We start from the raw sequence: 20,006 nt of genomic DNA on the forward strand, positions 1-20,006 counted from the left end.
CAAACTACTTCTAGTGCCTACAAACTAAAAGTAGCTGTAGTAATAAACCTGCTACTGTAAAAATATCTCTATTTGCCCTTTTGTTCTTCATGGAGTAACCCAGGTAAAACAGGCTGCTGGGATGTTTGGGTAGCCAGCCTGCAGTTGGTTGATTAACCAGCATGCTGCTCGTATTTTGCTGCCGCTAGTCTCAAACAGAGTGAGAAGTGGTGTGATTGTACATTCCTATTATAACTATTCATACCATTTATAACCAGAAACTGCTACATTGTGCTACATGTAAGTCACTTAAAAGTGTAATGACTTGCTTTCAGCCAGCTGTCAGCCAATGCCATGTAGTGGTTTGGCAGTCAAGGTGTCTAGGCGGCTAAACATGGAACTTCTCCCCAATCAGCGTTCAAAAATATCAGCAGTTTCTAGTGTAAACCAAGCCATGTAAATATTTAATGGTGGCTAATATTACGTCGTACACCATGAATGTTGTTGTTTTAAATAATCAAAATCAGCTGATTTGTGTTTAATTTTTGTGCACACTACATAAAAAGAACACACTTAGACCTCTAAACATACTACCCGCTAGCTAGCGCAAATGTAGCAGTCCGCAGTGTTACATTTCTCTTTCAGCTGTCTTTCTGACCCTAAACTTTTGAACATTCACAATTCCTACTCTTGTTTTTTTCTTTTTAATATTCTTATTTGTCTTATTTATTTTGTTTATGTGACAATCTGTAAGACTCAGATCACTATTTCAACATTTTATGGTACATGCAGTAAAATAATGAACATCAAACAAAGCACTCATTTGAACTGAAGATGGAAAGAAAGGCAAACTGGAATAGCAGCACTTAAGACTTATGTGAATGAAAGAGTGCATAGTAAGTATACCAAATGTGAAAAGGTGCAGTCAGGCTTTCATATTGGTCGTTTTAGATGTGTCAACAGATTTTCCATTTTATACACAGTATGTGCAAGCATGTCAGTTGTCAAAACTTGGTGACAATGTATTGCAGATTCCAAGCTTTGTTTTACCATTCTGTCTTCCATCACCAGTGATTGTACTGAGCAAATTACTGGTTGCTGTAAATTTTATGTTTAGCTATATACATGAAAATGTCTTCCAAAAGATTTGTTCTTTCTCAGTTTAGACTAAAACATCCTGTGACAGTGACCTGTCTGAGAACATGTCAGCGAGCAACACTTCTTGTCCCCACAGACTATTTCTTTCAGATCTGAGCGCTTTCCGCAGAACGGACACAAAACATGCTGTCAGTTACCCCGCAGTGGCAAACACTATGTTCTTTTTAAATCTCTGTGACTTTCGCTGAGGCCAACTCCTGCAGGAGTTGACAAACAACTAACAGAGATGCAATTAATTGGGCTCAGCACAGCACAACAGCAGCAGCCACACAAAGTTTAAGTGAAGGCAAATGAGCTTATATTTGAGCTGAGTGGAGATCATGAGTTTTTTACTAAATGAATCCCTCAGATAATACACTCACCACCCCATGTAACTCATTATTCTCTCATTTAGAAGTCTCAGTTTATTCAGACCCATTTTAATGTGGCTTATTTTTATTTATTTAAATATAATATGTTAAGTTACACAGTTGACAATAATCTAATTCTAACTATATTTCCCCTACTTTTTCTATAGTTTATATAGGACCTTAAATCATGATGGACAAGGACCTGAGTTATGTTGCAACCACACAGTGAGCTTAATGGCAAAAAAAGCTAAAAACTTCACATTTGAATAAATGCAAAGTGTAATATTTCAATGCCACCAGATCTCATAAACAACTATTAGACACTGTCTCCAGCCCAACTGGTTGTTTGAAAGGCTTTTAGTGGGACTGTGTGCTTTGGTCAGAAGGGAGTAAAGCTTTATGAAGACTGTTGTATACGATGCAGGATCTATGATGCTTTTGGCCTGTCTCAGATCCCGAAGCTCCAGAAACCTGACGTTGTGAGAGATGGGTCACTATTTTATAAATTTCTGTGTTCAAATTAAAAAAGTTTGCCGATAAAATTTTCTATGAAACAATTCCCTTTGATTTCTCTGTATGTGTGGATTAATGGTGACATCTGGTGTGAATATCATGTCAGTGGCCCTACTACCTTAACTCAGGAAAATGTGGACATGTTCAATACCTATTTTACCCTGCTGCAAGTTAACACATTGAAAACATTGTTGTCAATTTGACATTATTATGCTGAGTGAATAAAAATCTCTTGATGATGAATTTATTTAATAAATATGGCTATTTCTGTGTATTTCCAAGCATATATCGAGATTTATTTTCTTAAATGAGAAGATAATTATTTCAGTTTTCTTAATTTAGTTAAAGAAATCTGTCAGACATCCAGCTTTTAATTGAATTTATGTGCAGTTCTGAAATTCATTTGAAAGAAATGTACAGCTTAATATCATCTGTTTGACAATGACAGGATAGATCCTTAAAAGATGACAGGTGGCTCTCCATTACGCAAACGCACCAAAATGCCAATATAATGTATGTAAATAGGGTTCAGGTGTAGCTTACAGCTTAATAACGCACTGAAAGTATGACTCTGTTTATATTCCACTGCATGCCTAATGATGAACCCTGCTGGGATAGCTCAAATTATGTTCATCCCACAGGAAAGAAAAACGACACAGATGTGAGAATGTAGAAAATGTACTAAGCCAGTTAGCTGTAACTAAAAGTACAAGTACTGATATAAAGTATATAATAATGCAAATAACCTTTACATAATAACTTTAAAAATTTGATAAAATTTACTGCAGTGCAGTATATGGATTAAATTTATAGTTAAAATAGTTTAATGCATCATTGACATTTGCTTTGTAGGATATAATAATTCACCAATGTACGTAGTGGTTTTATTGTTATTTAAATACATGGTAAAAATATTTCTCGAATAGAAGCGGTTATAGACCTTATATGAATAAACAAATCTCGATAAACACCTGAGGGGAACTCAGCAGAAACCAACAAATAAAAGGAAATTAATAATAATCCAACAGTGTGTTAAACTGTCAAGAGTGTGCACCAGGTAGGGTCTGGTTTTGCATATGAAAGAGCATTTAATCCACACTGGTAGATGTAGCAGGAAAATGATCTCAGGGGGAGGGCACAGGGCTTAACCTGGAGAGGATACATTTATTTCCCCGTCATGATCTTTATCTTCTGTGTCAAGCTTCTTTTTTTTCTTAAATCTTTTCCCCATCTCAGTCAAAACTCTTATAGAACTGTAGATAAGATTTCCCTCTCTACTGAGATTGCCACCTTCACACATTGAAGCTGCATGTTTAAAAGGCTCATTGTCAATAATCACATTTTTAAATCATGTTTATATAAAACATGTCTTACCTGCTGAAAAATGCTAAATAAGAAGCACCAAGTCAAATAAGTGTATTGAATATTATAACATTAAACTTTTGTATCCAAAATCTTAAGCTCATTGAGGAACTGTGATGAAGTTGGGTAATCTCTAGGCTGTGACACTGGGTGATTAGAAGGGTTATGTGTACAAGCTGACATCCAGCATGCAGTAGATATAAGGAAGAAGGATAAGGCTGGTAGGTGACATTGATTGTAGCAATGTTGCCATGCCTCAAAGTCCAAAAACATGACTATGGTTAATTGGTTACTATCTCAGAGTGTGTGCATGCATGGCTGTTTGTCCTGGGGGTCTCTTGTGTTGCCCTGTGATGAACTAGTGACCTATCTAGTGTCTCTTCCTCTCATCTAGTAACTGCTGGAGAAGGCCACCAGCCTCCCTGTAATGCTGAGAGAATAAGCAGGTATAGACAATAGATGGATAGAAAAGTAAGGCCAGACTTACAGTTTAACATTTCTCTGTAAATATAAAGGAAACATAAATGTATGTTTTTTTTTCATTTTTATTGTTTTTTTTGTCATCATTGGATGAGATGTGTAAATTTAATCTGAGATGATCAAAACAGTTTTGAATATTTTGTGCTTACATAAATATTTAAGGAGTACTAGGTTTTCAATTTCTCCCCAGACTTACTGAAACAGTGCCAAAAGAACCTGAGTCCAAACTGACGACTCTGATGGCTCAAATTAGCATCCATTCTTCAATTGTAAATGTGGTCGTTGACCGTCAGGCCAGAAGGTAGGAGTGTGAATAGTCCATGTTGGGGGTGGGTATCTATGATACCAACAGGAGATCAGATCTCCTGTAGGTAATGCTCTTCAGTCTAGTTTTGAAGCATACATGAAGTGTTTTTGGAGAGATGTGACCTTTTGCAGCTGATCCATGATGTTGTGCTGCATTATCCAGTCTAAGTCTAAGTCTAAGTCTAAGTCTAAGGAACAATTGTGCAACTGTGAGATGCGTTGAGGCCATTACCAGGGTACTTATAAGGTAATGGCCTTATTTACAGAACAAAAGCAATCCTTCAGGTCATTTGGCCTATCTCTAGACTGCATAGGTAAATGTCAAAATGGACTAACTCCAGCACTTCCAGCACAACTGAATTCAGCTTTTTTTTTTGTCACCCCACAAGGGGTCTTTTCATGGGCCCTAGAGTCCCTTTTTTCAAAGTAGGCTGACAGGAAAGGGGGAAGGCATGCTGTAAACGTCGTTGGGTCCGGGAGTCGAACAGCCGCGTCGAGGCCATGTTGCCTCTGAATGTGGGTCGCGCTAACCCCTCCGCCACCACGGCACGCCCTAAATTCAGCTTTTAATGACAGATAATGGCCAAGTCATTTTCTCTTTGTACAAATCAGGTAAAATACATAACTGTCTTCATTAATACAGTATGTTTTGTTCTTCTACTATTTTAATGTCTAATAATGGTAACTATAATGACAAAACTATATATATGTGTAAAATTGTTAATGCTATAGTACACAAAAAATAAGTCTTGAAAAAAATGGCTTTTCTTTATAGTAACATACAAAAAGCTGGTAATATTGTGAATTTGACAATGTCAGTGTAGATGGTAGATGCTAGATAGCTGTATTTTTTTTATCTAGTATTTTCAGAAGACCTGACGAGTTTTGTCAGGTCCTTAGCTGCTTCTTAAGACTTTATAAATCTAAATGATATGAAGAAATCAGAGCCAATAGTTTATATAAGGAATTGCTCTTAGACATAACACTGAAGCTGAAGAGGAAGGGATTGTGTTATGAGTAAACAGATTTAAATAAAGTATGAGTCATTATTTATTAATAAATTGAGCCTTGTCACAAATGTGCTTATGCACAAACACACAGACATCCTGACCTCTTAAAGCTGCAACAGTCTCCTCAATGCTAAGGGAAAAGCTGGTCTATATTTATCCTTCACACATGCAACCGGTGTGTTTAGATGTGTGTGTGTCAGAGAGTTAGAGGGCTGCGATGTACTTGTTTTCTGCAGTAAGTCTCTGTTAGTGTATTCTTAGACTATAACAGACATTTTAACTCCATCTTCCAGTTTTGTTAGAAACAGAGACTGAAGCTCTGCTTTATGGAAACTCATGTAAATGACGTGTTTCCTGTGCTGGCTGCTAATTAACAAAGTGTGTCAACACATTAAAAGACACATGAAGGTCTTGTAGATTTACAACTGCAGGAAATACCTGGTGGCAGATGAGACACCCGGTGGAGTATGATGAGATGTTTTCATTATCTGATGGTTTTAAATCAGGAACAGTAAACCCTGTGCTGTGCAGTGCCTGGGGGGAAGCGGGTTTTCACTCCAACCAGGCACAACACCAGGTGATGTGACTGATGAGTTCCGCCTCTCCCGCTGAAGGTGGGCTAATCAGCCATACCCCCGGCTGTGCTGTGTGTTGTTGGAATGGAGGCCTGCCTATCCATCTGTCAAAGCACTGTCAGATGCTTTTAAAGCAGCACTTCTTGATTCAAGGACTGGTGCTCAGAGTCATTATTTAGTTCAGGATGGATGTGCATCTTGGAAAGATGGTGGGCTGCATTAACTAACCTACCCTCTGAAAGCAGTTCATGATAGTTGATTAAATTCACGTGTCTTAATAAAGTAGTTTAATACATGCTACCCCCTGTATCCGTCTGGCTTACTTATGGGCCAATTTATCATGGTTCTATCACATAAGGTCCTAATTAAATCTGACATGCAGATTGTTGTTTTTGAAAGGTGTTTTGAGTTAACTGTGATGATTTTCAGCTTACAGCTAAGTAATGCATGACAGTTAAGAGTAGTTTATCACTAATAGCCCAATAAATAATCTTTTTTTATACAGAAATGTGAGCTTAATAAAAAGTATGTTTAGTACTTGCTTAAAGGTTATTTTCAAAAGATGCCTTTTGTCTGACAAACATCTGAACACATAATCCAATTTATTGCACAATTCCTACCAAAGGAGAATTATTAAATAGACAACATCTCTTTGACTGGACTTTATGCACTATTCATTTTCTATGTGCTTTAAAGCAGAAAAAGTGGAGACCAAAACAATAACTTGTGGAATATTAGTTGGGGTTTTTTTTAGACTGTATATAGCTATTTGTACCAGCACTTGGATCAACAGAACCAACACTGGAAGACCAAAATATAATCTGACTCTTCATTCTTATCTGTTTTTTCCTAGTGGAGGCTCTTCACTTAGGAACACTGATGGCTGCTCATGGTTACTTCTTCCCTATTTCAGACCATGTTCTTACTCTTAAAGATGACGGCACTTTCTACAGGTTTCAGGTAAGAACATTCGTGCACAGAAACATTTCACTTTAACACCTACATAATTGGGATCTGGAACCTAATTCATTGCTGCCTGATCTGGGGCTTTAACTTGATAAGTTTTGAAGTTATAAAACTGACAGTTAAGTGTTGGGTTGTTTTTTGTCTTTTCAAAATTTGCCCTGTTATTCTTCCACATTTTTGTGCATGCATGATATTCTTTTGAAGTATACTTTTGCTCATGTTTGATCCACTGATGAGTCATTCATTGCTCAAAGTTTATTTATAGCAATTTTCATGCAACATTGTGCAACAAAGTGTTTTGCAAATGTATAAAACAGATTAAAATACATAGAAACAGCAGCAGACAATTTCAAGCTAAATACATTTTAAAATAATTTCCAAATAAACCAGGTAATTACAGAGGACACTGAATTGTAAAAATGCAAATAAATATGCAGAGCCACTGACCATAAGGTTTTAATCTGGTGTTATGTAAATCTCAGCCAAGAATTTACAGAAACCTTAACACAATTTAAGATGCGCTCTACACTCCAACCAATATACAGGGTGCCTTGTTGTGTGGCAGAAAAAAGGAATAAATCAGGAGCTGCAATGCTTTATTGTTCTTAATGGTTCACAAATATAGAAGAAAAAGCACATTATTCTGAATGCCTGCAAAGACAGAGAGTTGTAGTGATTTTTTAACATTTTTTTTATTTGGTTCCCCAAGTGTGCTACAAAGAGCTGACCTGAGTAAATCAATACCTAAGACTGTTTGTGTTGGTGGTTGGCGTCACTTTGCTTTTTATGTGTAATCGGTTCTCATCTGAGGCCAGTCTATACAATGCTGCCCTTAGGAGAGTCAAGATTCATGTTTGTGTCTGCTCTGAGCTCTCTTTCTGAAGAGAGCGGATGTCCTTTAGACCCAACACCAAACCCATTATACAATAAAGTGTTTTGTGTGACTGATGTCACACTGTAGTTCTAAGCCCCATTATCATGGTGGTGAAAAAAATATTGATTTGAAAAACTGCGTTCTTTGTTATGTACCGGTTTCTTTGTATCTTGTTTCCTAATGTTCTTATCTTTCTTTCAGACTCCATACTTTTGGCCGTCAAATTGCTGGGAACCTGAAAACACAGACTATGGTGAGAAAAATGTTGCAACGTTTTCATATTCATGATCTTTTCTTTAAAGTGCCTTGCAGAAGAATTCAGCCGCCTTGAACATTTTCTTATTTTACCAAATAACAACCATAACTTTAAAGTATTTCATTGGGGTTTTGCATAAACCCCAATGAAATAGACACAGGATAACACATTCAGATGTTGACAAAATTGTTGTTACTGCTCCGTTAATGACAAAATCGATTCCGTTGAATCACAATTCAAAAGCATTGTCTGACTTTCATTGGTCAACTTTCTGTATTTTTTTTCTTTTTAGTTTATTGCTACTTTTGTCAGTTTCAAGATATTTCAATGACCATTGTGAGTTTATGACCATTGTGAGTATGTTTATACTGCTCTAAATGATTGACTGCTAAGTGATTGTCCAAAAAGACAGCACCACAAAAAGACGGTGTCCTCACTCTGTAACAATTGAGCAATATGTTTATACTGCCAGAGCAGTGCAATTACATGATTCCACAAAGTATTCACTCAACAGGGCTAAATACAAATGCATGTCACTTTTTTCACTGTTATTTGTACAAAGAAATTGATTTCTTTCCACTTCACAATTGTCCTTGACCTTCTGTTGCATAAAATCCCACGTTTTCACTTCTCATGTCACAAAATAAGAATAAATGAATGACCTTGAATACTTTAGTAAATCACTGTGTTTAGACGTTATTAGAATTAACTTGTGCCTACATTGTGATTTTATAAATATTCCTGAAACTGAAATTGTAGTCATGCTCCTCAATTCCATGTCGCGGTGTCCTTGACAGCAGCAATGTGATGTATCTGGACAGAAAAGCAGAGATGTGTCTGTGTGCATGAACCTGTTGTTCACAGTTGGCTGAGCATTTTAATGTTGATACAGGGAGGAGCTTTTTATTTTTACAGACAAGCAGAGTGGAGATGAAGCTTTCATAATGCCAAAAATGTTTTTTTGATGAATACCCGCACCCTGGTAGGTCTGTCATTTGCAGTAGAAGAGGGAAAGGGCTAAAAGCTCACTGTGGGAATAATCCCGGGAGCGCCAGGGGAACTTCGAGAGCAGCAGATGCCGAGGCTGATTCACGTGAATGATGCCCCATAATGAAAACAGTCTAATGGCATAATGAAGCTCCCGCATTACGGTCCGTTAACAAAGAGATGAAGGGACGATTATAGCACAGGAAGAGATCAAAAAGTCAGGGATGCACACACAAGCGCTCGCAGGAACAGACATGCTCGCAGCGCGCACAGCTAAATGACCTTTGCGATTTGCAGGCCAGTTTAAATGTGCAGTTGAGAGGATTAAATGCATAAACGCAGAGCCACTTAAGGCTGTTAAAGCAAAGCTGAGATTCTGTTCTCTTTTTATTACCAGTCTTTCCCTCTGTCTTTTCCAGCTGTTTACCTCTGCAAAAGAACAATGCAAAACAAAGCACGTCTGGAGCTCGCTGACTATGAAGCGGTATGTAAAAGATCTGTTGTCAGTGCCACCTCTTCAAGTATGGCTGCTATTTATGTGTTGGCACATCTCGCCAAGTCCTCTCCATTTACTTTCTTTCAAGATAACGAGCACAACTGTTTTTACTTCATGCTTAATCAGTGAGTTAGGTATTTTCTTGGGTCCTCTTTTGATTTGAAAGATAGGAACTAATCTGCCTGTCAAGCAAATATAAAAAGCCAAGTTTCCTCAAAACCTTTCTTTTCTCCTTTGTTTTTTGTTTCACCCACAGGAGAGCTTAGCAAGGCTACAAAGAGCTTTCGCCAGAAAATGGGAGTTCATCTTTATGCAAGCAGAAGCACAAGCAAAGTAGGTTACTAAAAGAACCGCATATGCATTGAGCCATGATAAGCGAGTCCTCTTCTTGTTATGAATCATGTTAGGAGTATACCATCATGCTTGTTAACAGATGTGCACATTAGAGGGAGTATGGGGGTTTGATTAAGACAACTGCTAATTTTTTTTTCCATCTTCCAGGGTTGACAAAAAAAGAGACAAAATTGAGAGGAAAATTCTCGATAGTCAGGAAAGAGCATTCTGGGACGTGCACCGACCAGTGGTGAGTAAATCCACAGGCTGTATTGTTGCGACTTAATAATGCTGGAATTCATAATATTTCAGATGATCAACACTATGATCCCTTTAAAACACAAATCAACCTACACACCCTGTTCCAGCATTCTCAATTGGAAATTAATACCGCGAAGAAGAACATACCTTGTACCTTTTGCTCTTTTTTGTCATCAATCAATTTCACTGAAATTGTATCTGATAGATGATAAACTGGAAGAAAAATCATGCAGCTTTTCAACATTATTACAAACAAAACTCTGAAAAGATATGTCACTCATCTGTATTAAACCCCCATTATTCAAATAACCCAAATAAATCCCAGTGCAACCAACTGCTGTCCTAGGTCAACTCACATCATTAATTAAATCTCAGTGTAAATATGATTTTTCTGTGAAAATTGGAGCGGTTTCTTCAAGATCAGAGAACAAAAAGCATGAAAGACAGAGAACATGGCAGAAAAGTCAAAAATTAAGCTAGATTTGGAAAATAAAAATCTACCTAGTCTGACTGAGATCTTTTTGAAAAGAAAAATGGACACATTTTTCAGTTTCTTGATGTGCAAAGACGATAGAGACAAACCACAGTTTATTTACAGCTAGTACTGAAATAAAAAAATGGTATTACAAAGCATCAACTCCAGTAGTCTGAATACAAATGCATGCTAAACTTAATTTTTTTTTGTAATGCATCTTTTAACTTACACGCCACATTTAGACTTTCAAGTTTTTCCTTATAACATGACAAAACTCAAAGGTTAAACGAATTAGGCACTGAACATGCGATAAAGCATAAAACCCAATGTGTTACTGTTTCACACCTTTCATTCCCAGTAGGGATGTATCAAGGTGTTTAATCAAGAAATAGTGTTTTGAAAATATCATGCACTTACAAGCACTCTGTGGATTATACAATGTTACGTGCTTCCTGCAACATTTAAATGTTGTAAAGAAGCAAAGCCACTGACGTGTATTTGCCTTTGTCATACACATGAAATGCCACATCAATAACTGTCACAACCCATCAGCTTCAGTAGCGCTTTTTTACCGTGTTCTCTGCACACTTGCTTTGCATTAGCATTTAGTTTTCTCCCTCCTGAGTTTAAAGAGTCTCCCTCTGCTGTGTTTCTCCCAAAGACAGTTTGGCGGTTAATTGGAAAATAACGAGTTCAATTTATGCGTCCTTGGAGCAACATAATTAATATTAATTCAAATTTCACAGTGATGCCGTTGAGCTTCTTAGCTCCGTTTTTCTGCAAGAGGGTTAGATTATGACCACTTGTTCAATCAGCCAGAAGCTGTACTCTGAAAGTCTGAGTTCCTGCTCCTTGACTTTTTTTTTTTTTGCATCAGCTGGCACATTCCTTGTTTAATTAAACATCATTTGACAGATTACCTTATATATTTCACTGCATGATTAGGAATATTAGATTTGATTAGCTGATACTCATTTAGTGTCGAAAAAATTGCACTTTGAACCCTGAGGTGGTGTAGACTGTAGAGGATCTGGGAATCTTCAGGGAGATAAAACAAAGATCAAATGGGCTGTAAAACGTTTTTTTATAATAGAAAAGACAGTACCTTGTGAAGGCCTTAGGGGAATGCCAGAGAACTTTGGAGAACAAGACCAAGAAACTAAAACTACTTAACATGACAAGTACATCTGATGAAGATTATCAAGTAGAATAATCTGTCAAATATTAGTGGTACTCATTATAAATCTGGACTTTGTGGAAAAGCAGCAAGAAGAAAGCCATTGCTTTTCAAAATTTATGTGAAGAGCACAACAGGTCTTTTTTGACCCGTTGGAACCTGAATACTCCTGGTTCAAAAAAGACCCACTCACGGAAGACTGTATAGTCGATCACTCAGCATCAGAGGGTTAACAAAGACTGTAGCTGTATGTAGAAATATTTCTAGTAGAAGGAAAATAACTATCTACAATTGAAATGGTTAAACTAAATTAAACCCTTATTATTTGCATTTCTTTCTTATCACAGCCTGGTTGTGTGAATACAACAGAAGTTGACATAAAGAAGTCCTCCAGAATGAAAAATCCACACAAAACCAGAAAGGTATCCTAGTCCGTACACTGTTCTTGTTCTTGCTAATGTTAGTCTGCATATTCAGAGCTAATGATTCTGATGCATGCTTGTGACTGGTTTGTCATCTCAGTCGGTATATGGGCTACAGAATGACATCCGTACCCACAGTCCTACCCACACCCCCACTCCAGAGGCCAAACAGCCCACAAAAGAAGAGCTGCAAGAACAGGTTAGATCTGAAAACGGTTATCACGCTTTACCGACAGGAGGGCCTATGAGACAATTCTGTAAATTCTTTTTAGGAGGTTTTGTTCATTTCAGTGTAATTTGTGCATCACTTCTATTTTCATAAAATGGAGTAAAAATTGGGTTGAATATGGTAAATTTAGTGCACGAAGTAAAATAATCTCATCTGATGGACATAATTTCTTCTGTGAGTTTACTGCATGCTTGTTGTTCCATGCTGTTGTTTCAGATCACCTTTTGGCAATTACAATTAGACCGGCATCGACTGAAAATGTCCAAAGTGGCAGAGAGGTGAGCAATGTTCCTTGTGTCTTCATTGAGTTTAGGCATCGATCTGTTTATTGAGGCGTTAAACGGTCATAAAATGCAGAGGAACCGAGGACTTTAGTGACCTTGACAAGCGTTTGGATTCAGATAAAATCTTTTCTTCTTTTCTGATCCCACAATACTTGATACTTCATGTGCATATTTGTCATTTATTCAATAAAAAGACTGGTGTACAATATTCAGAAAAGGTGCTTATCTATCCTTGCATCCAAACGAGATGATAATAAATTTTATTTAAAATTTTGGAAACTCTTGATTTTGTAAATTCGCCTTTTATTTCTAAGAGAAGTGCATGTTTTCCCTCACAATAATTTCATGATTTATATTTCTGATTCGTCACAGTAAAGTTTCTGTTTCCTGTTCTGTTGTTTGCAATAGTTTACTGGGTTACACAGAGCAGTATGTTGAATATGACCCATGCCTCACACCTCAAGACCCATCTAACCCCTGGATGTCAGATGACACCACCCTCTGGGAACTTGAAGCCAGGTAGCTACATGACCTCATCAAGTATTCAGTTCAATACCTTTGCCTATTTCGCAAGATACTGCAGATTTATATCTTTTAAAAAAAAAAATTCCTGCTTTCTGTTTCCTTCTCTAGCAAGGAACCAGGCCAACAGAGGGTAAAGAGGTGGGCGTTCGGTATTGATGAGGTCCTGAAAGATCCTGTTGGAAGAGAGCAGTTCCTGAAGTTTCTTGAGTCGGAATTCAGCTCAGAGAATCTCAGGTACTTCAGAAAATACAGGAAACGTCAACACAATATACTTTTTTAAATGTTTTATTTTTATTTTATGTGATTACTTGAAGCCTTGCATGGCTTAAAGTAGCTACCTGCGTTGCGTTATCTATGTTGCAACATAATGCAACATAGATGGATTAAATATTGCTTTTTTATTGCAGTAGAGTGAAACCACCAGATCCCAACTGGGTTGTTTTCTTTCTATCACCAAAGCAGCTTTGACTCATCAGAGTATAAACATAGGACATCACGGGTGCTGTGTGGTTTGTCACCTAACATCTCTTGTGCAGGGGTTAAATTATTATTTGTTATGCGCAAAGCTTTTGTGGTTTCAGGGCTGAACTTTAGATTTGACTGTTATCATCTGGGAAACTTCAAAGATTGTCAGACATCCCTGGAGCTCTGTATGTTTATTATAGCCTCTCTACACACAGCTGGAAGTGTTCAGAGTTGATAATGAATAATAGTGCAAAATGTTTTTATTTTTTTTTTAGAAAGCATATTTATTTGTTCCAGTGTATATGAGCTACAGGGTTTATTTCCACTAAAGCGAATGGCAATATTTAGAAAAAAAAATATGAGAAAGAGTTTCTAATAATAAACTGGATTTGATCCGTCCATCCACCCACAATGGTCCTTATGGACGACATGCAACATGGACCGATCACCACTTCAAAACAGGACAACACACGTACCATATACCATGCATTCCATGCCCACACATGCCATGTTACACACAGAAATGTCATGCACTCACGCGTAAGAGTAATTAGTAGAGACCATTATTTTTTTAAGCCATTTTAAAAATGCTCTCTTATAAAATTGATATAATTTGGTAAATCTGTTGACAGTAACTTTGCAAAATATATGATGCTGTAGTCATATTTAGATATGAATATTTTTACTGTTCACATACCAAAGAACGTGTAGAGCACCAAAGATCCAGAGAATTCTTACAGACAGCAAATGGCTCATCACCGCCCTCCGATGGTATGAGCTTGAACTGTAATTCTTCAAACACCACACAGTTTAACTAAAGTAAAATAGCTGTTCATCACTCTTGTGTTAATTCCTAGTGTATATGTAAAAGAAACATGTTTTTAGAAAGTTCCCTAGAGCAGTCTCCTTTGTAGTTTGGATGACAAGTCAGGTGTGGCTATGCTGTGACAAGACTACAAGGCCCGTGATTCGGGGAAGCAATAAGCAATTTATTTCCACACAAGCTGATTTCCTCTATAGTTAGGAAATTCAAATCAACATTTCGATTTTGCCATTCACTGACAATTCTTTCATCACAAGGAAGTGTATATTTTAAAAGACATAGCTTAAAATCACAGATTCCAATATACGGGTAAAATCCTCTGTCAGTAGAGCATTTGAACCTAACCACAGTCTGTTGTGAAAATCAAAGTTAGGTCATCTATATGTAAAACTCAAGCGGCAAAAACACCAATTTGAGTTGGAAACAGGTTTTACTAGATTATTTTAAGTTGTAAACAAAGCAATCTAAGTAAATTTTTAACAAATACGTCTGCACTGTTTTTCTCTCTACTGTTGGGATTCAGGTTCTGGCTTGCAGTCCAGGAACTAAAGAAGCGACCCATCAGAGAGGTCCCAACTCGTGTTCAGGAAATCTGGCAGGAGTTTCTGGCCCCTGGAGCGCCCAGTGCCATCAATGTGGACTCCAAGAGCTATGACAAAACCACTCAGAATGTCAAAGACCCTGGACGTTATGCCTTTGAGGATGCACAGGTGAGTTATAATGTAGCTATTTATAGTGATAAGCAAATCTGCATTGCGTATTTCAAATAGTTAGGCAGAAAAAGTTTGTCTCTGAATATTAAATTATGTCAAAACTATTTTAAAACTGCAGGTTGCAGTATATAGCTCCCTGCTGTTCGGTAGTTCAGATGCATCTGGCATCTCCTTATCTAAAGCACTGTTTTCACTGTATCTGCTGCTGAGAATGTTCTCATTCTGTTTCCTCAACAGGAACACATCTACAAATTGATGAAGAGTGATTCTTATAGCCGTTTCATTCGTTCCAGTGCCTACCAGGAGTTGTTACAGGCAAAGAAGAAGGTACAAGAAAACGCAAGTCTTAATTTCAGACACTGAATAATACATCAAATTACATATAAATGTTAATAACTATATATCATTGACAACATCTAGATGAAACTTGTTATTAATATCTATTATTGTTTAATGGAGTTTAGACAAAGGGTAATTTAAAACAAATATTCATTCAGTAGAAACTGGGACGCAGAGAGAGCAGAAATTGTTAGTATTTTTCAGGTGTGATTGTTGCAGCTCACCACCAGTGATGTCAAGCTGGAAAAAAACTGAAATAAAAGAGTGGGTAAACATGAAAACATGATAGACAATTCAGAATAGCTGTAGTGTATTTATGTTCTTCAAACCTCCTACATTTTCCTTTGCCTGTCATTTTGGCAAAAGTTTCAGGTTTATATTTAAAAAGAAGACATTGCATTACCACCGGCATATGGTATGACTTTCTATTTTTGATCAAACTAAATGTAAATACATTAATTTGTCTTTTGTGTCTCCACAGAAAAGTAAAAATTTGTTCTGAAGTCTCTTACTTCCAGGTAATGTCTACGATAAATAAAGTATTGTCTGTCTTTCAAGTAATGCTGCAACAGTGCTTATATGATGTTGTATAGTTACAACATCAAGTCTCATTCTCCACACCAAATATTTCAGGATGTAAAGATATATTTAATTATTGGTATAACTCAAATGTGTACAAGTTCCTGGCATTTGAAGGTGTAACCACTACTTAATTTAATTAGCAATAAATTCAGTAGGAAAGTTACTTTTGTTCTAGGGTCACACAGGAGGATGATAAGCATAAAAGTTTTAACAACTCAAGTTTATTTTTCTTTCCCCACAAACAAAATAATAATCCAGGTAACACTAATTACCTTAATAAGATTAAGGTATAAAACTTAAATTGTCCACCCTTATATAAAAATATCAAATTAACATATAGAAAATTGAGGGTAGTTTTTTTTTAAAACAGTAGCTTTAAAGCTTATTTCAACAAAATAAATTACATATTCCAGTTAGTCCTTCAATATAACAGTTCAGTCAGTCAGTTCAGTCAATGTGCACATAAGTTGTCCGTTATGAAAATGTTCATGAACAAATAGTTTGTGGAATAAAAAAAAGATTTGGGGCCCCCTTTTTGTTCAATAAGCTTATCTGTTGTCCACGCAAAACATCCAGCAGCACCAGAACCTCCGTCTTTCCAGGCTTCTGTCCGAGTCACAAAGATGGCGGCGGAACCTCCTGGTTCTGGAACCACTGGATCGTTCAGATCTCGGTCGTCCCAAAAAAACCAACCTGCATGCAGAGCGTTAACCGATCATGCAGGTTTACGGAAATCATAGAAATCTTTCAATTACTTCTCAGTGAAAATCAAATTAGCGTTTAAAATAAACCAAAAACGCTCAGTAATAAAGAAATTACTTAATAAACATCACTTCATCATAAACAGTCTCATTTCACAGAGCTATGCTGCTTACAGAGATACACTTTATACTCCTGTTGGTTTTTTTTCCAGTTCGAAAAAAAACTGAGCAACGATTATTGTCTTTAGCATCTTAAGTTAGCAATAAGCACAATTGGCATTAATAACATACAATTAAGACAAATTAGAATTATATAATTAAAACAAGTTAGACTTTAAAACATTTCTACATCAATTATTTCTTATTATTTAGTGTTCTAAACTTAAATGTCAGATTTTATTAGCTAAAAGCAGAAAATCATCATATCTAACAAAAATGTAGACTTACTTGTTTCACTTTGTGAGTAACTGAAATAAATAAACTTTTCAATAATTCTAGTTAGCTGCGGATGCTAAGCTAAACCCCGAGAAAAACAAAAGATTTCCAGCATTTCCAGATCCAGCATGTTCCATGACAAACAGATAAAAAAGATCAAAGAGAGCATCTGTGCTGAAATATGTGCTGGCATCTGCTGAAGTCTCACTTCCTGTTTAACAAAAGCAGCCTGAATAAACAGCTGACAAGCCTCGGTGGAAAATAATTAGCTTTTGATTAGTTTCATACACCTTTTGAGCTTCCTCTAACTTCAGTTTTGAACAACTTGAAGACATCTTTGCCTGTACTGAAGTTTTTTTGTAGTGTTCCTTTTAACTTATTTTGTAAGAAGAGCTGTTGGTTACATATACTCAAATGACACCCTAACCTAATTTGCATAATAAACTGTATTTGTGTAACTGCAATGGATGTTATTGGAGAGATACTATTTTAAAAGCGAGAATAAATGTTTATATAATGCCTTAAATATTAGTAGAATCTATTGGTGGTAGGTTTTGCACATCTGTAACGATTATCAGTCTGGATAAAGACGTAGCAGTGCTGTCTCTAGATGAGAGGGACTGTAACACGACGACTGGGCGGCATGTGAATGCTTCCAATTGGAATCTTAAGGAATTTCAAGTCAATAAATAAAGTGACAAAACTGATTAACTGGCTAGCATGACAGAAACCACCTGGAGGTGTTACGTTTACTAACTGGAAAAATATTTAATTTTGAATTTTTGACCATCTCGACCAGTACCAGTTTCAAAATAATTTCCTGGTGCATTCGTTATAAATATATACTGTTTGTTAGTATAATTTTGGATCTCCCTATTCTGAGTGATAATGGTCATTATTTAGTCACATGTACATACCACATGCCCACTATACATTTTAAAGGGAAATTCTTTAAAATGTCACTTTTATATGTTGTATTGTATTTAAGAATCCTCAATTTGTCATACCGAAACTAATTAAATCCTAAAAGATGTAGTTCATATTTAATTTGCAGGCTATCTGTTTATCGAAGCGTAAATAATTAATGTAGATTACTTCTGATGACAAACATGACAAAGTCGATATAAAATGTGTTTTGGTTCTTTTGTTCCATTGGTTAGCAGAAAACTTTGAGAAATGTTGACTAGAAATGTCAATAGTGAGAAATAAGTTTTCCATGGTAACATTTCACAACTTTGTCTATTGAAACTCGACTTTCTTCTTTCCTCTCAAGCACAGGTGGGACCACTGGCTGGCGAGAGACAGTAAAGTTGTGTGCCATGCTAAAAATCAATGGCTTCCCTCTCCCCGGGGTACAAAGAAGGGGAGCCATCACATCTCATCATCCTCATCGTTCGTCATCTACTATTGGCTCAGCCAGACAATGAGCCAAGCTGCCTGTTTGTCTGTTGTCCACAAGATGTTGCATGTCCATGGAGAGGATGTTTCAGTTTCTCTCTCCTCTTTCAGTACAGATATTTCCAGTGTTCCCAGAAAGAAGGCGCTGTTGGACTCGAGGGGAGTGAGAGACTAAGAAACAAAATTGGAGAAAGTTCAATCCAGTGTCCCAGTTCTTTCCATGACAGCTACTCAGATGGGGCACTTTCTCTCACTTCCAGCAGAAACAAATGATGTCAGAGAGAAAAAAGAAAAAGACACTGAGAATCCCCCCCAAGAGAGCAGCAGCTTACACTGATAACTTTAAACAATGTCATTGCTTTACATGAGGTTACAGAAGCTTTGTCACGCTATGGGAAGTGTTGTGCAGAATGAATATACAAAATATATATATACATATATATTATGATTCTGATTATTTATTGTGCATTTAGTTTGCTTTTCATAATTTGGTTGCACTACAATATTTAGCACATATGATTCTCAATGCACCTGTAAGGTCTCATCCAGATTTACAAAGACACTGTCTCCTGTCTTATGTAGAACATTATTCTTTGTTATTCTCTCCTGCATTTATTTTTATACCATATTTAAAGACACTTTTACTTACTTGTATTAATAAAGTTGATCCTCTATCTGTTACATTGTGGTCTTGTACTTTTATCCATGGAGTTTGTATTTATTTTCCGGGGATCAATGCGCCTTCTGTCCTCTGTAACATGCAATGCAAAAATAGACACCAGCAGCTTTGTTTATGTGCACTTTTACAGTCAAACACAAGAGGGCGATAAGTTATTTCTCCATGACTTGGAAGACTATGAGCATCTTCACAGATCAGTAAATATACAGATAAATGTGAATTTGTCATGCAAAAGTGCCATCATCGTCCGGCCTGCTGAAAAGGGTTATTGTTCATACGTTGGCCCTCTGATGTTTTGCAGGGTCTGTTGATGTTTCAGCTCTTTGATGCCAGAAGTGACCGTCTGTGTTTCCACTGTCTGTGCCCGGCAGTCAGTTTAGCAAGAACCACAAAACAGACAAACATCTTTGTCTCGACTGCATCAAGGAATGTGAACTGTGGCGTTTCTCAAAGCACGCTCTTCATAGATTTGTAGATGTGCATCCAATGATTTATGAACTGGAGGTTATGGGACTTAATGTGATGTGGTTTTGCTGCCAATGGAAGGTTTGCAGAAGACCTTTGTTTTTCCAGTGACCCTGCTTTTATTGTCTTTGGTGGCAAAGATGTAATGGCTGTCTTTGGAACTTACTTAGATATATAGAGACCAGACACACGCACACCTCCGCCCACACATATTCTTTTTTCACTCATGCATATGTGTCACTATGCATTTAGGCTAAAATGCACAATTTTGACTCATCTAATCTGAACAGGACTTCGTATTGCTATTTTTGCCTCTGCTCTACAAAAGGCCAGACTTGTGGAAAGCACAACATGATGTTTGTGAGAAACAACTGACAAACCCTCTTCT

At 36.9% G+C, this 20,006-nt stretch overlaps 1 protein-coding gene across 2 annotated transcripts in view; it reads left to right on the forward strand.

Annotated features, from left to right (window-relative positions):
• The window catches only part of rgs7 (regulator of G protein signaling 7), a 60,129-nt gene extending 40,974 nt beyond the window's left edge, over positions 1-19,155 (forward strand). The window contains exons 5-18 of one of the 2 annotated variants that reach the window (XM_005808820.2): positions 6,587-6,693; positions 7,775-7,826; positions 9,236-9,300; positions 9,569-9,645; positions 9,814-9,895; positions 11,906-11,980; positions 12,081-12,179; positions 12,426-12,487; positions 12,902-13,012; positions 13,127-13,252; positions 14,830-15,016; positions 15,257-15,346; positions 15,840-15,876; positions 18,350-19,155. In XM_005808820.2, the coding sequence (XP_005808877.1) occupies positions 6,587-6,693; positions 7,775-7,826; positions 9,236-9,300; positions 9,569-9,645; positions 9,814-9,895; positions 11,906-11,980; positions 12,081-12,179; positions 12,426-12,487; positions 12,902-13,012; positions 13,127-13,252; positions 14,830-15,016; positions 15,257-15,346; positions 15,840-15,860 (1,154 nt within the window). In that variant the 3' untranslated portion in view covers positions 15,861-15,876; positions 18,350-19,155. The remainder of the gene's footprint in view (positions 1-6,586; positions 6,694-7,774; positions 7,827-9,235; positions 9,301-9,568; positions 9,646-9,813; positions 9,896-11,905; positions 11,981-12,080; positions 12,180-12,425; positions 12,488-12,901; positions 13,013-13,126; positions 13,253-14,829; positions 15,017-15,256; positions 15,347-15,839; positions 15,877-18,349) is intronic. The other variant, XM_023327488.1, reaches the window with a different exon arrangement.
• Positions 19,156-20,006: the final 851 nt, after the last annotated feature.

The sequence above is a fragment of the Xiphophorus maculatus genome, chromosome 22, assembly GCF_002775205.1.
Source record: "Xiphophorus maculatus strain JP 163 A chromosome 22, X_maculatus-5.0-male, whole genome shotgun sequence".
Taxonomy (NCBI): Eukaryota; Metazoa; Chordata; class Actinopteri; order Cyprinodontiformes; family Poeciliidae; genus Xiphophorus; species Xiphophorus maculatus.